A 15997-nucleotide genomic window follows, 5' to 3' on the forward strand; every position below is an offset into this window, starting at 1 on the left:
TTGATATATTTCAAAATTATATATTTTAAATATAGAGCTGTGTTACTTTTTTAAGTTTATAAATAGATTCAATTTAATAAACCTTTGTAGTTTCTTGTCACGTTTCAACTGATGTGTATGTGTATCTTTTTTTTATTTTCAAATTGTTGAGCGACTCAAGTAAAAAAAAAAAACTTGCTTGTTCATGACAGGAAGTCAGGCTCTTTCACAGAAAAAGCCTGTGTCACACGTCAGGATTGTGTTTTATTTCACGCAGCTGTGCGGAGACCACAGAGCTGCGATAATGATGGTTAAACGGCAGGTTTCCACGGAAACCAGGCTCCAGCACTAAAGAGGAGGAGGAGGAGGAAGCAAGGCGAGTGGAAACATTAAAGATGTGGTCAACTGTGTTTGAAACCGAGCGTGTGGAAACACACACACAGGCACCAAAACACGCGTGATGTCATGGGTTCACAATGTTCCAGCAGCTTCCATGTAAAAGACCTTCGCTGTTCAAAACTTTTATTAGAGAGTGACTCATTCCCCATTTGACCCAAAAAAGGGCATGCCGGCTTTGAGACGGGGTGGGGGGTGGGGGGGTATTCTGAGAACTGGAGCTTCAAAGCCTAATCTCTTCAAATCAAACATTTAGATGTGTCGCTCCAAAAGCTGAGGCTTGTGTGCATCTACAATCATTAAGTCAGATTTAGCTAATCTTGCTGTGGGGTGTGTGTGTGTGTTGTTTTTCTTTTTCTGTTTTTTTTTTAAACCCCAGTTATGTTGAAGCTGGATTTTTGTGGTCCTTGGAGGACTTCACAAGGAGATCACCTTCAGCTGTTTGCTCGACTTATTTTTAATACACACACAAATGTGCAGCAAACACACAACAGCAGTACTGCTTCAACTTGGACCTTGGAGGTTTGCCAAATTACACAATTCAGTCCTCTGACCTTTAAAGGCTATCTAAACCTCATTGTCTGTGCATTCTAGTGTTATTATATCTATGTTTTCATGGCTAATTCATGAGGCGTTTGTGTGTTTTTGGTTTTGATGGGAGGGAAAGTTGGAAATCCCCTTAAAAGGGGGCACTGTTTAAACTTTGACTATTAGTTTTATTTTTTACTTTCATTTGCAGTTTGGTTGTATAATCCTCGGGCGAAGGACTTGGTCACATGTTTGTGGGTTTTTGGGTTGTCCAGGTCTGTGGAAGGTTGTAGAGAGGAGACGCTGCAAGGGGGAGCGCAGGTCCACGGTTGTGCATGTAGTAAGTGTAAGTTTAAGGCTAATGGAAGTTGCACACGGGTGATGCTGTTGTACTGTGACCCTACGGTGCGAGTATTGGCCCCTTCCTGACCGCGTGCTCACGCTCCACCCACGGGGTGTGCATGAGTGTGTACTTGTATAGCGCTTGTCTACCTTCCTCGAACAGTCACAGTCCCATTCACCCATTCACACGCTGATGGCGGCTCTGCTGCCGAACGCTGGCGCCAACCTAACACCAGAGGCAAGGTGGGGTTCAGTGTTTTGCCTAAGGACACTTCAACACGTGGGCAGGCAAGGCGGGATCGAACCTGCAATATTCAAAACGGAGGTCGACCGCCCTGCCACTGCACCACAGCCACCCCATTTATTTGGCAACTACTCTCTCCAATGAGGAGTGAGCGTGTTAGAAGGCCACACCCCTTCAGTCAATCAAACACTTTGAACTCTCGACACCACCTACTTTTACTGAGGCAGCTGATTGGTCAGTGTATGACTTGAAAAGCTTGGCTACAGCAAAAGTATCATGAAAAAAATTAGGATTAGCAAGAAAATGTTATCGAAAGGTATTAGAACAAAAGCGGTTATTCTGACAAACAGAGTGACTGAGTAACAGCTGTTCATTTCACAATAAAAGTCTGTGCGATTTCGGCTTTTTTGGACCAGCGAGTACTTCCTGTTTGGGACAGGAAGGGGGAGGTTTTGTTCTGTCCAGTTCTCATTTACTGTCAATGGTTCACAGCAAGCATTCAAGAACGCACGAAACCTCTTCAACACGCCTTTAGCATGTAGTGTTCAAACTGGACCGTCACTAGGCGGCGCTAGCGTCCGCCACCTAGTGGAAGAGGCTTGGTGTGAATTGTTGAAGCGGTGCAAATCTTCTCTTTTACAGCTCCATTCCTTTAAATGAAAAAAACTCTGTCACGTAATTACGGCCGGTCACAAACTGGAAATATTCATTTTTTTCTTCCCTGATCAACTTTCAGACAGTTTGCACTTCTTAGAATTTAAAAGGATGCCATCCATACGTCACTACTAAATCCAAGTCCCTGATTGGTTAAAGTTCAACTGGTTTAACTTACAGCGCATGTTCAGTGGATGCTTGTTCTGTACGTAGAGCCCAAAAACAGACTTAAAAACTTGTGTAGCCACCCCTAAACTGGATAGTTTTCAGAAGCCAGAAACGCCCATTAATGCACGTTTAGATAGAAAATGACAGTTTTAAGGACTAGAATTTGCCTATGATTCTATGATTTAGAAAATCGTAAAAGTTTAAAACTTGGACTTATTTATTTATTCATCAATTACAAGAATGGTTAATTTGGTCGCAAATTGGGACTTCACACAAACTCTTGCCATTAATAACGGTTCTGACCCCCACATGTGTGATTTCACATTTTGATGAATAAAAGGCAGCAGAGGCTGTTTAACTTGGACTGGGACTCAAACACTGTCTGCTCTGTGTTCCTGTTTGTGGCGTTTCCTCTGCAGCTACCTCACTTCCTTCCTGTCAACCTCCATATCCTGACCAGAAGCTGGGTTCGTGCAGGCCACATTGACGGTTGTGTAACCTCCTCTAGGTTAGCCTAAACGCAGCTGTAGCATCACTGTAACCTTGACGATCATCCAGTCTTCACTTCCTAAAGAAAGGTTTTCATGTTAAGGCTAAATGCATCAGAAAAACTGTTTTTATTAGTGATTATTCCGGTTTATTGGACCCAATAATCAGATCCGGATGGACCTGCTGAAAGGCTTGGAGGCTGCTGGGAAGTCTGGACCGTTCATTCAAACCACAAAAATAGGAAGAGTCATCTTATGTCTTAATCGCTGAACTTTAAAGGTAAAAATGCGTTCAAACTCCACCCTGAATTCTTGCATAAACATTTTCTGTAAACCTTTTTACTCTATAATGCAAAAAAAAATGTTTTTTTCCGCATTTTTATTCATTAAGTTATAAATAACAAGAAAAAAATGTGGGATTTCTTGCACGGTGACGTCTCAAAACCAGTTTGTTCTTTAACATCTTTGTCTTTACATCTTTTTTTTCCATTTTAAAACAACACAAACATTTGGAGTCGTGGGACTAAAGTCATTATCAACACTGTTTACAAGTTCTCTTGTAATGGCGGCTTGTTGTTCCCCAGATGTGGGTAAAAACTGATTTTCACAGAGGCTGAAGCTCCTCCGCTGAATGTTCCGCTCAGGCAGCTGTGAGCATAAATATGACAGATGGAGAAGCGTTTGGACTCTGCAGCATCACCTGGACAGGCTCTGGTCGTACCTGCAGATTAAAAAAAAAAAAAGATTGCTCAATATTTTGATGTGCGGTATGGTTTAATCATTGACCATATACGAGAACTAGACTGGACTGCGTTCCAAACAGGAAGTACCCGCCGGTTCCAAGACGCCAAAACCCCAACAGCTATTTATTCAATCATTCTGTTGGTTTTACTCTGATACTTCTTTTTTTTTTTTAACAAATCCTCATATTTTCATAATTTTATTTCTGTAATGTCAGGTATTCAATTTTTAAACTGGCCAATCAGATGTCTCCGTAAAAGTAGGTGGAGCCTGTAGGCCCTTACATCCAATGTTTGAAACGTTTTACTGCCCGCTTTTCAGGGTTAGGGGTCACGCCCGGATTTAGCCAGCAGATAGAATATTAGAGGAGTGTCATCCCCCTCCAAGCTCCTAAAATTTGATTTGATTAATTGGTTTATTGCAAGCTTTGACTGTACACATTACAAAGTCACAGATATCAACTCATTTAATGAAGTACATTGATCAAAAAAGAAGAAAACCAACAAGAAAAACTTCATGGAAATATAAGAAGAAAATTATTGTGTCTTATAATCACAAATAGAGGTTTTTGCAGTTATGCATATAAAACACACTCAGGTTACATTAGATTAATTAAATAAAGTGAGTATTGACTAAAATAGAGTTTGATTTCTTGCTTATAAAGAAGTGGGAGAAGTGAACTCATATAATCCCACCCCTTCTGAGTTTTTTCATTTTACCGTACATTTTTGCATAAATGTCATAGTCCGTCCATTTAAAAGTTTTTTAAAAGAGCCCAGTGAGATCAAATCTTTCAATTTAAACTCTTTCTGGAGTTCATTCCAAAACTGTGCCGCAGCAAATCTAAAAGCCTTTTTTTCCCATCTGTGTGCGCACTCTGGGCACAGAGAGCAGGAGCGTGTCCTGAGACCGCAGGCTGTAGCTGCTGCTGCTCTTCAGTTCTATGAGCTGCTGGAGATAAGACGGTACCAACCCAAGAATGCATTTATAAATCAAAAGGTACCAATGTTTCAGTCTGCGCTGGGACAAAATAAAGTGCATATTGATTACCCTCAGAAAATATTCACATGAATAGCTTGAATCCCACCAAAATGCTTGATCCATTCGATATGTCTTATTATGTCTTCTAATGCGCTTTCTGACGCCAACCTCAACCGGCACAAGCTGGTTGATTGTGTAATTGTTCATCTGTTTATCCTTATCCTTAAGTTTTATTGTATTTTTATTTCATGTATGTTTTTGTGTATTTTTATTTTTTATTGTGGGCCATCACTTTAGGGGGGCCAGTCACAGCATTTGCTGGGGAGGGGATTGCTCTCCCTGATCATGCCTACATCTAGTTTTAATAGGGGTGTGGCCTCCCAACAGGCTCAGTACTGATTGATTAGAGTGGTTGCCATAGAAACTGAATTGACTTTGTTTGATTGGAGCCAGAATTTGACAGTTTTCTATGGGTGACGTCCCTCTTACTCAGTCCAGTTCTCTGATACAGTCAATGGGGTTTATTCACGTCACTCACTGTCTGACGCTCTCTGGGATCTGCACATGCTCAGTGGGGATGAGCTGAGAAAGCTCCTGAAGACTGTCCACAAACTGCAGCTTCCTGCTGAACTTGGAGCTGAGGAAGATCGAAACACACGTGTGTTGTGTTGTTTCATTGCTGTTTGTGGTTTGGTCACAGAAAAAACAGAGGACAAATGAAGACGGCGGACCTGATGAAGGGCTTGATGATGGTAATCAGAGCTTTGATGTACCAGGTTGGATGAACCACATAGAAACCCTTCAGGTTCTTCCTCAGCCTGCAGACAGAAAGATGGAGGGATGGATGAGAAATGGTCACATCCATCCATTCACACCTTAACTCATCATAAAATGCACATTTGAAATTGTCGATAAAAAAAAATCAAAGAGCTATGAGTTGTAAACATACTAAATGTATTTTTGATTATTAAACTAAAGAAAATGAATGAAACGTACAAATTAAAAAGTGATTTTAAATGAGCGCAAACAGGAAGAACTAAAATAATTTGGAGTTATTAAATATATTTCTTAATGAAAAAAGCTGAACATTGACAAGTTGGTGAAAACCCAGTGATTTCTTCACCTCAAAAACCCACAGTCTCCTTTTTAGTCTTTTGGTCTCTAAATCTGGTGCAGATTTAGAAACAAAAAATAAGAGCAGCTGCTGGTGTAAATGGAGGTAAATTACAAATATGTCCAGTATTGGGGGTAATTTTGTGCCTGTTGAGTTTCCTGTGTCTGTTTTTCTGGTGTGTTTCCAACCTTCGATCTATGGTGGTGTACCAATCTCTGAGCCAGCCGATTCCCGGCAGTTTGTCCTTCTGGCCTCCGGAGCACAGGTACACGATCACGTAGTTTTCCGCGACCATCAGCTCCAGAGTCCCGACGACAAACCTGACGAGAGAAGGGAAAATCTTTTCAGGTTTCAGGGCCCCAGTCCTACACTCCGGACACCCCAGGCACAGCTTATCAACTGCGCTGTCTGGACGTTTGATGCTTAGAGATCTCCATCCCCGGTTGAGGTGTTGGTGGGACAAATGCGTTTGTTTTTTACCTGAACAGGTTGTCCATCACGTACTGATAATTCTCCAGGTGGTTCTCCGGCAAATAACAGGAGGAAAACACCACAATGTCATCCATGCCGTCTCCATGGTAACCTGAGAGAGGAAAACAGCTGAAGATAGTCTCTGGAAAAACGCAGGGACTCTAAGACCGGATTGGGGGCGGTACCTCCGTGGGACAGGACTCTGAGAAACGGCTCCAAGACAGTCATGTTGACCCGGCTCTCCTGTGGAGGGTCCCCTGTGGAGAAACAACGCCACCTAGTGCCCTTGCTGTCCACCACATCCTCCTTGTCTAGAGCGCTCAGGCCGGTCTGATCGGGTAGAGAACCAGACGCGGAGCCAAAGGGTTTGTGCGACGCCACTCCCAGACGACGCAGGTCATCTGAAGGACAACAATCCGACCGGGTCAAGGATGAGGAAAAGTGCTTCCTGCAGGTGTGCTTCCCCCTCTGACCTCTCACCTTCCAGGTCAAGGTCGTAATTGGGAAAGTGCAAAGACTCGCTGTCAGACGGCGTCTCCATGGCGTCCAAGTCCAAGTCCAGCCTTGGGTCGTCGTCATCTTCAGGGGAGGGGGAAAGGAAGCCTGGGGCAAAATCTTCAGAAGCCAAAGACCCGCCTGAAGAGAAAAAAACAAAAATGCAAACAACAAAAATACTCATGTGAGTGACAGGTTAACAGCAGATCAGTGTCTTTGCTCTACGTTCTGCTGGACGGATCTCCTAAAAAGGTTCCACCATGTCAAACCTCAGTGTCTGGACCGTCTGCAGTCTCTGATCTAAACATATTCAGTGATAGAAACTATCTAATGTGGATCAATGGATCCAAACCACCCAAACGAAAGACATCACATGATTATCATACGTATCAACCTTTAAAAAAGTGGATCAAAAGTCATAGTTTTACCTAAAGACAGACTGAGAGTCGGAGCCACCAGAACTTTCTTTTTCATTGATTTCGGTCCCGACAAAACCAGACTGCTGGGAGGAGCTGCAGACAGGTAAAGAGGAAGTGAAAGTGTTTTATGACTGAATTTCAGAATAAAACTTTGCTTCTTATTTGTGCATAGTTATTTTTTTTTTATTATTTACATACTTTTCTCCATTTGTATAGTTAAAGTTGATAGATTTAACACCTTAGTGTATTTTAATTGGTAAATATATCTGCATGTGATTCAATTCTAATTTTGTTTACCAAGGTGTACAGCATAATAAAATACATTTATTTTTCTCATTAATTTATTATCAGTTTTAATTTACAAGGGGTCTATTTCAGAGACTGTTTTTAGTTAACATTTTCTTAGAACACATTTGGGAATACTCTTTGAGCTCATCTAGAAATACTTACCACTGTTTCTAATTTGTTTTCTGTTTAAAATGGTAATGTTTTGTTTTGTAGATTATGTGTACTGTGATCAGTTCTTTGAGGAAAGCATGAATGTTATAAACCAAGGTAAATCTCATCATTCAGTATGTTTTTCTGTTAAGTGATACTTTTAATCAATTTGTTGTTTTTTTTGGTTAATATGACTTTTCTTTTCCTTTTTGACTTCTTTTTGCTTTGCCATCTGCGTTCAAACGTATCTGGAATAGAGAACCCCTTAAAAAACAAGACATTTTATCTCAATGGGCCAATCCGCCCTTTAATCTAACAGTTTAAATAAAACATTAACATGTTCTTATTGTCCATTTTCATCTGCATGCTAATATAAACAGGAATTAGAAGTTTTTAATCATTCCACCTTTTGCTTTTTAGGGTTTTAGTACCTGGTCGTTCTCTGCTCTGTGCTGATAATTTCTCCTCTGACTCTTCAGAATTTTCATGTCCTAACAAAGAAAAAGAAAAAGAGTTAAGGAGAAAATGCAGGAAGAAAAAAACAGAAAAGACGGTTGTAGACTCACCTGGCAGCAAATCACACTCTTGCTGGCCTTCACCTACAAACAAATCATGAGCAAGTTAAGACCAAAAATGTCTCTGAATGCAGTACAAGTGACTTTTCTCACTCTGATCTTCTTCTTCTTCTTTCCCCTCCACGTCTTCATCTTCATCAGATGTTTCCTCCCTCCATTCATCCTCGGTCCTGCTTTCAGCTAAGACTGCCAAATAATATGATATTCTGTCAAGTGATCTGATATTCTGCTCATCATCGGATTCTGTGACACTAATTTCTTCGTCTTACCTTCTGATTCAGCATTTGATTTTGAGGTGGAAGAATTGCCTCCACCTGTTTCCTCATCTTTTGCAGAAAAAACATAAATATGAGGAAAAAGTCACAGTTTAACAAGAAAAGAAATGCTCTAAAAAAATGTAAATAACTTTAATTACAATAGAATACGTTTATAAAATCACATGACTGAAATTCTACGCCTAAAACAACTAAATACATTTGATAACCTTAATTACTTTTAATTTAAATCCTCATTTAAGTATTACAAAAAAAAGTTAAAACCATCATTTCTTCTGAGATATTCTTAAAGTGTAAACATGTACATCTTCATACCTGTTGGATCATCGTATGGTGAACCGGTCACGCTTGTCCTCACAGGATCCATCAAACCTTCAGGAGCAGATCTTCTATCTGACGTCTCGCTGTTGATTCCCTCCAAATGTTCGTCCACCATTGACCTGCGATCAGGAACAAACACAACTGAATAGAATCAAGAACTTGGAGGAATTAAGTCTTTACAGGAAACTGAAAAACGTCCTCATTGAACTGCCAAGATCCCTTCACGACAAACGATTCCACAACCGAAAACACGCAGATGACACCCCCGGCTGAAAATATGAAGCTTGTGTAGCTGGAATTAGGTGAGGATAAAGTTCAAAAATGTGCCTTTAGGCCACAATTTTACACGCTTGCACACAGAAGCAGGTTTCAGGGTGTGGATCTTCTTAATTCACTCTTTTCTTTGTTGCAGCTTTGAATGGCTGACTTGGCAAACACAGCTTGGGTGGAGACAACGATGTGAATTCGAGATAGTTTTACGCTGATGTGGACCTGCGACACAACCTCATCCTGAATATCCAACTGGATTGAATTGTCTTGATCTTAGACAACCCCAAAACTAATAAGTAGCTTGATGATTGTGAGGTTAAAGCCACTTTAGATTGAAATAAATAAATAAAAACAGAAAAGGAAGTGCAAGTCCCATTTCAGTTGGAATGTCTTGTTAATGTCCATTCAGCTCTGACTAACTGCAGTATTTGTTTTGTCAGCTTCAAACCCTGAAAACAAACAGAAAAGGAAAAAAAAGTCTTCAGTTGTGCTTCAAACATTCCGTTTAAAATGGTTTAACAGACCCAGGTATCAAACACCAAATGTTTTAACTTCATCAGGATGTTGTTATTACCCCTCTACTGACTCCTGTAAAGTATGATATCTGTTTTTAAAGCACTTTACAACACCATCGTGGTACCAAAAGGCTGTATATTAAGAGGAGAGATGAAAGGAAAAAAATTAAATATTAATCAGAAATGTAAAATACCTGCGTAAAGTCGAATAAACTATATAAAAAGTAAAGAAAATTGGTAAAAGAAAATAAACATAAGCTTTTTTAAAAAGGTAAATTCAATAGTCCCACTCAAATAATCTTTTGATTATTTTCAAAGTGTTTCCAGTGTTCGTTTTTTTATTTTAATTATGCGTTTTTTGCCAAAATCATTAGACTTGTGTCATTTTCTCAGATATATTTTCTGCAGACCTGCTGGAGTTCATTAGAAACTAACGTGAGTTGTGGGCAGAATCAGAACCCTGCTCCCCTTTCTTCTCCCCAATGCTGAGAGCTCACTGTTTACACACTCTCCTGCTAGCTTACAGCCCATCCCACCCCCAACTTAACATTAGCAGTGCGACAAAAATGGCCGGAGCCAGATTCCAGCTCAGACAAGGACCTATTCATCTACAAGTAGATGCATCAGAATGGAGTGGGGAGCTTGTGGCCCCCCCTGCATATTTTCTGGAACATGAATAAGATGCATTTTTTTGTCTGCTCCTGATTCACAACAATTTGAATAAAGAAATACTCAGAAATGCAATTTTGAGCTTAATTTTATTAATTAATATCCTTCGTGTTACTTTAACATGTTAAAAACACCTAAAACATGATTTTTACCGCAGTGGGTCTTTAAATAATATACCAGTTGTGGTCCGATGACAAACTTATTTAACTTATTTGAAGTAAAGCATGTGTATTTTCTCTAATTTCCCTTTCATTATGAAGCAGTGAGGAGCTGAAAGTTTGACTGTTTGCAGATGACACTGCTATATTCCTTCACCTTGGGAGTGAAGACACATTTCCACTGATTTTTGTTGTTGTTTTTCAGTGAATAAATGAAAAAAAATGGGCTACCAAAAGAAAATATTTTCAACATCCATTCATTGTTTACAGGGTTACAGGGTTGCCAGTTTGTGACGTCATCTGACGGTGCCACACCGTCACACAGTTGCAGTTCGGTTGCTCCTTCGCAGGGTCAATTTCAAAACAATAGTTCCCTCCAATGGTGATCAAGCCAAAAATGATTTGACTTATCATTAACAAAACTAGAAATTTAAATGATATGTCTACTTTTTCAAGTTGAAAAATCCTCAAACCCCTGAAGAAAATCGTTCTCGTACCTGAATTTTTTCTCCTCTTGTTCCACTTCAATTGACTCCATGTTGTTCTTGCTGAAACAAGTAAATTTCATAAAATGTCCCTTTAATCTGACACTTTTTTTTTTCAAACAAAGTAGATATAAGCAACAAAATAAGTTAAGAAAAAAGCAACCAAATAGTTACATAATCCTAGAATCTTTATAGTAAATTGAAGCCAAAATTGAAACATTTATGATCTGGTAATACTAATGTCACATGAAGGATTATACATGTAAAAAAAATTGTTTTTTATTTACCACCATAGTGGCTTTTCCTGATGGTGTTTTGCAAACAAAGGAAAATGGAAAATGTGAATGTGTGTAATATTTTTTCAGTTCCTTAAAGTCCAGAAGAGGAAAAACTTGACACAAAAGTCAGATTGTTTGATAATTATCTATGATACCATTCAAAAAAGAAATGGTACACTTCCTATCACTGATTTAAGATCATCGCAATCTCAAAGGAGCGTATAAAAGTCATCCCGACGTTGGGAAATATCGTGTCAAAATCACAGAAAGGCGTTTTCCTGACTCCTTTTCCTCACAAATTTGGAGCCGCAGTTCAACAATTGTTGCCTAACCGTGTTGTCGGCACACATGTTGCTGCATGAATGCTCATTATTTCAAGGTGTTCCTGCCTAATGATGCTGTTCAGGTGCAAAATCGTTGACTGCACTTCCTTCATAATGACACAGATCCAGAAGAACTTGCTGAGCAACACAGTTAATGAATAATTATCAAAATTTAAAGAGGTTTTTCATAAAAGCGTACAAATCAGACAAAGATTGACAGCAGGAATGTTCAGAGCCAAATCAGGAAGTCAATTTAATCTGGAATTTATTTATCATTGTGTAGAAACTGGATTGCAAAGAGAATAAGAATTAACATAATTTTAGGCTTAACTTAGAGACAATTCAGTTTTTCTGAAGTCCCAACAGTTTTCAACTGCACAAAAAGGCCTAAACCTGTTGATATACTGTTGATATCATTGCACTGAAGGCTCCGATCACAGCAGCTACAGCAGGAAACCAGACTCTGTCCACACAATCTTTATTGGTGCAGCTCTGATTTGACAAATCTTGAAAACAGAAGAGTAACACCAAGCAATAACAGGGAAAAACAGACTTACAGCAGCTCTGCTCGCTCAGCCCGTCGACTGTCAGGTGAGGACAGACAGGTGAGACGGGTTAGATTGTTTTTAGCTCAAACAGCCCAGACCTTGGAGGAACCTGCTGCGATCCTGATGACTCAGCTGTTGGAGTTGGACTCATCTTTTTATGAGTTTACGAGCGGACTCTGGTGCCCACGCTCCCTCGCGCCGCCTGTCTTGCTGCCTTCCGTCTCTCGCTCTTCCCCTCTGTACCTTTAACCACCTGGACCGCAGAGGTGTGGTGCGTTGCAGCAACAGGGCCCCACCTGGTTGCCATGACAACCGTGACTGTGCAGGCAGGTGTGCCAGGCTGGAAGGAGCAGAGCGCATGTTGCTGCCTGCTGAGTGTCTCCCCGCAGGAAATCACTGGTTCAATTACTGAGAGATGTTTTTTTTAAAACAGCCATGCACCTTTTAAGAGCACATTCAAGTCAAACATCGATAATCTACTTAGTTGCACATATTTCTGGTGAAAGAATGCGTGTTTTTAATGCAAACTAGGAGTAGTGGCACACAAAAAACATGAAAATACAAGAAATAACATTTGTGAAGTGATTTAAATCAGAAGATGTAATCACAATTGGACGCTAAATCAGTTATATCATTGTTCAAGCATTGATGGAAAATCTATTTACAGTCTAAATAGGGTAAACAGGGGACCGTACATCTGTGTGTCATAGTGGTAACCTGTGGAGCTGCAGCTGAGGGTCTGAGAGTCATCCAGTCTTTCACTGCATTTTTTCTACATTTTTAGCTTGTACCTCAGTCATGATCTTCTTATTCAATTCATCCGTTTTTCAGTCAAATCAGAAAGTCGGTACTGCAATGCTGACTGAGTGGAGGAGTTAGACCATTTTAAATGGGGTCGGCGGAAATGAGAGCATGTCAATCTAATTTAATTTACAAAGAAGTCTATTGAGAGCATACAAATTCTCTTTTTATAGTCAAAACTATATATATATATATATATATATATATATATATATATATATATATATATATATATATATATATATATATATATATTTAAATTATGTTGTAATAATATTTTAGTTAAATGAAATGTTTTATAATTTTTATTATTATTATGCTATTGGTTGTTGTTGCTATTGTTGTTGTTATTACTATTATTATTTCTGAATTTGTTTCCTTTTAATTCAACTGTTTTTATAAGCGTTTGAAGCAAGATTAATCTCAAATAATTTTTGTTACAGTCTTGATAAAAAAAATTGCATTGTGCTTTCTAAAAAAATTTATAAATTTAAAATGAAATCAAAACAACAAAGGAATAATTATAAAAAAAATCGCGACTTACAAAAGAAAAAGTAAAATAAAAAAACAATCAAATGGTTAGTTTATTTTGTGCAGCTTTTTCATCTTCCGGACAGCAGGGAGCAGTAGAGTTCAATTTGACGTCACGTAACGCTTATTACAACGAAACGAAAAATCTGACGTCATTTCCTGCAGAGTCAACATGGAGTCTCACGGTTTGAAGATGAATTTCTGGGAGAACGGACCAAAACCGGGACAATTTTATTCTTTTCCCGGCAGTAGCAGCAGCGGACCGGGCACATCATGCGGACCGGTCAGACACACGCTGTGAGTTCGCCACAGTGACTACCAGAACCGCTACAGTTACTTAAATCAAAACATCTTTCCGGGTTTCGATATTTGAGCTTCGTTGCTGTATCATCATGGCTGCTAAATCATGTTGCTGTGCTTATTGTCTGTTTAAATCGAGTTTAACTTTATTATACGAAGTAAAATAATACAATATGCTGTTGAACATACATTTAAACTCGGCTTAATCTCTACAATTTAGTAAATTTAATTTTAACTCGAGGAATTTAGCTAATTGTTAGCCGTCATCGTAATAGCCAACTTTTTTGTGTGTTTGTTGGACCTCAATGCATCGGGGGGTTTAAATACCTCATTTGTAGATTTATTCACCGGTTTACATCACATTTTGTGAATATTTTCCATAAAAATATAGACAAATGTTTTTTTATTTAGAGACGGCAATTATTTTAGCGTTTTTGTTTGATAAAATAATTATTAATATTCCAATGTAGACACATTTGATTTAAAATATTGCTTTTACAATAAATGTGTATTTTACTACAGTCTGCTTTTCAATCAGATTATGGATTACTGGTATATTTGAATTTCTTTCTTGTGTTTGTAAACAGGAAGCTTCTTTTTACATTCGTTTTTCAGTTTGGTATCCATGCAGATGATAGATTCTCTGTATTTAGATGCAGTTTTTTTGTTGTTGCTAATCGTACATCTTCCCCTCCGCAGCAACCCGATGGTAACCGGGACATCAGTTCTTGGAGTGAAGTTTGCAGGCGGGGTCATCATCGCCGCCGACATGTTAGGCTCCTATGGCTCTCTGGCTCGATTCAGAAACATCTCTCGACTCATGAAGGTAAGCGTTACTGTTGAAAACATGTCTAAATGAGTAAAAAAAAAAACATGGCTGATTACAGTTTGTGTTGCAGGTGAATGATAACACCATATTGGGGGCATCAGGAGACTACGCAGACTATCAGTATCTCAAACAGGTCATCGAGCAGATGGTGTAAGCTGCTGATAGACACACTAAAGCAGTTCAGTCTGTTGTATGTGGATCATGCGTGTCTCTAAAGGTCGTAATTTACATCCCAGGATTGATGAGGAACTGCTTGGTGATGGCCACAGCTACAGTCCAAAAGCTATCCACTCCTGGCTGACCAGAGTGATGTACAACCGACGCAGCAAGATGAATCCTCTGTGGAACACGGTTGTCCTCGGGGGTTTCTACAATGGAGAAAGGTGAGTCAAAAAGACGAGTTAAGGTTTTTTAAGCTAGATTGTCAGTAAAGTAGTGTAGGTTAAGTTTTAGTCTAATAAACGACAATCACTAATCAATACATTTAATACGGAAATTTTATGTCTTTAGTTTCCTGGGCTATGTGGACAAGCTTGGCGTGGCTTATGAAGCTCCAACAGTGGCTACTGGTTTTGGAGCTTACCTTGCTCAGGTATGTTTCAAAGTCAGATTTGGATGTTAGTGAGGATTTGTTATTGTTTTGACTTTGTTGTCAAATTTAAAATGTCAGGTTTCCATTAATTAAATGATGAGCGACACAACAATCTTGTTTTTTCTTTGTCCAACTGACTAACTTTGCGGAAGGATTAGACTTAAGTAAAAAAGAAAATTTGTGTTGCAGCCTCTTATGAGAGAAGTGGTTGAAAACAAGGCTGACATCACCAAGCAGGAGGCGCGAGACCTGATAGAGCGCTGCCTTAAAGTGCTGTACTACAGAGACGCTCGGTCCTACAACAGGGTAAGTGCATCTGTCGTCGATCTGTTGGGAGGCGCAGACATTTACTTAGATGTAACTGGATTTAAAGGAGTAGCTCAAAGTGAGAATTTTTTTACCAAAAGTGCAAAACGCTCTGACTTTTTAAATAAATATTGTGGATTATTAGGTTGAAATTGATATTGTGTTTTGTCTTTCAGCATGAGATTGCCATTGTAACTGAACAGGGAGTGGAAATAATCGGCCCTTTGTCTTCTGAAACCAATTGGGACATTGCTCACCTGATCAGGTAGGCTCCAGACATTTTCTGTGGGTATAAGTCTGAAACTTTCTTGTAAAACAGTGTAAATTTGACCTCCCTGGATTAATTTCTGTTTTTCATTTTGTGTCTCTGCAGCGGATTCGAATGAACTACAAGCATGTTTCATTTTTTTCATCAAAACCATAAACAACCTGCAGTTTATCGAGTTTAGTTTCTTTTTGTTGGGTCACTTTGTATAATGAAAAATAAAAATGTTAAAACTGAAAAACCTGCTTGGTTGGTTTTATTTTAAACAAAGAAATAGACAAAAACATTTAAAGTTATTTTAATTTCACTATATTTGATAGCTCCTTTTAGGGGTCGCCATAGTGAATCATCTGCCTTCATGCAATCCTCTGCTTCCTCCTTATTCTCTCAATCCACTATCAAGCTTTTTTTTTACAATGATAGATTGCAGGGGTGGGGTTTTTAGGAGGTATTGTCCATATTTGTCCATGCTGATATAACTGCATTGAAAAAAAGATT

General features: G+C 39.1%; 2 protein-coding genes and 1 long non-coding RNA gene across 3 annotated transcripts; 2 read left to right on the forward strand and 1 right to left on the reverse strand.

Moving 5' to 3' along the window:
• Positions 1 to 2925: 2925 nt before the first annotated feature.
• LOC101170195 (bcl-2/adenovirus E1B 19 kDa-interacting protein 2-like protein) lies at positions 2926 to 12150 on the reverse strand. The gene is made up of 15 exons (XM_011480696.4): positions 11885 to 12150; positions 10739 to 10789; positions 8624 to 8748; positions 8303 to 8359; positions 8127 to 8219; positions 8025 to 8057; positions 7890 to 7949; positions 7030 to 7113; positions 6587 to 6742; positions 6292 to 6507; positions 6116 to 6218; positions 5824 to 5955; positions 5253 to 5339; positions 5060 to 5158; positions 2926 to 3520 (listed from the first exon to the last, which is right to left on the reverse strand). Exons 2-15 carry the CDS (start codon positions 10777 to 10779, stop codon positions 3496 to 3498), a joined length of 1311 nt encoding a protein of 436 aa, XP_011478998.1. The 5' UTR covers positions 10780 to 10789; positions 11885 to 12150; the 3' UTR covers positions 2926 to 3495.
• Positions 6985 to 10158, forward strand: LOC110015857 (uncharacterized). Its single transcript, XR_002291114.2, has 4 exons — positions 6985 to 7123; positions 7522 to 7575; positions 8669 to 8931; positions 9042 to 10158. It is a non-coding gene; the product is annotated as an uncharacterized LOC110015857 (long non-coding RNA).
• A 1188-nt stretch (positions 12151 to 13338) lies between the features above and the next one.
• Positions 13339 to 15740, forward strand: psmb4 (proteasome 20S subunit beta 4). Its single transcript, XM_004073736.4, has 8 exons — positions 13339 to 13504; positions 14207 to 14333; positions 14407 to 14486; positions 14573 to 14719; positions 14847 to 14928; positions 15118 to 15234; positions 15411 to 15499; positions 15608 to 15740. The coding sequence occupies exons 1-8, from the start codon at positions 13380 to 13382 to the stop codon at positions 15618 to 15620; spliced, it is 780 nt and encodes a 259-aa protein (XP_004073784.2). The 5' UTR covers positions 13339 to 13379; the 3' UTR covers positions 15621 to 15740.
• The last annotated feature ends 257 nt before the right edge of the window (positions 15741 to 15997 follow it).

Source organism: Oryzias latipes, chromosome 11, assembly GCF_053564925.1.
Source record: "Oryzias latipes strain Hd-rR chromosome 11, Olatipes_Hd-rR_3.1".
NCBI classification, from domain to species: Eukaryota; Metazoa; Chordata; class Actinopteri; order Beloniformes; family Adrianichthyidae; genus Oryzias; species Oryzias latipes.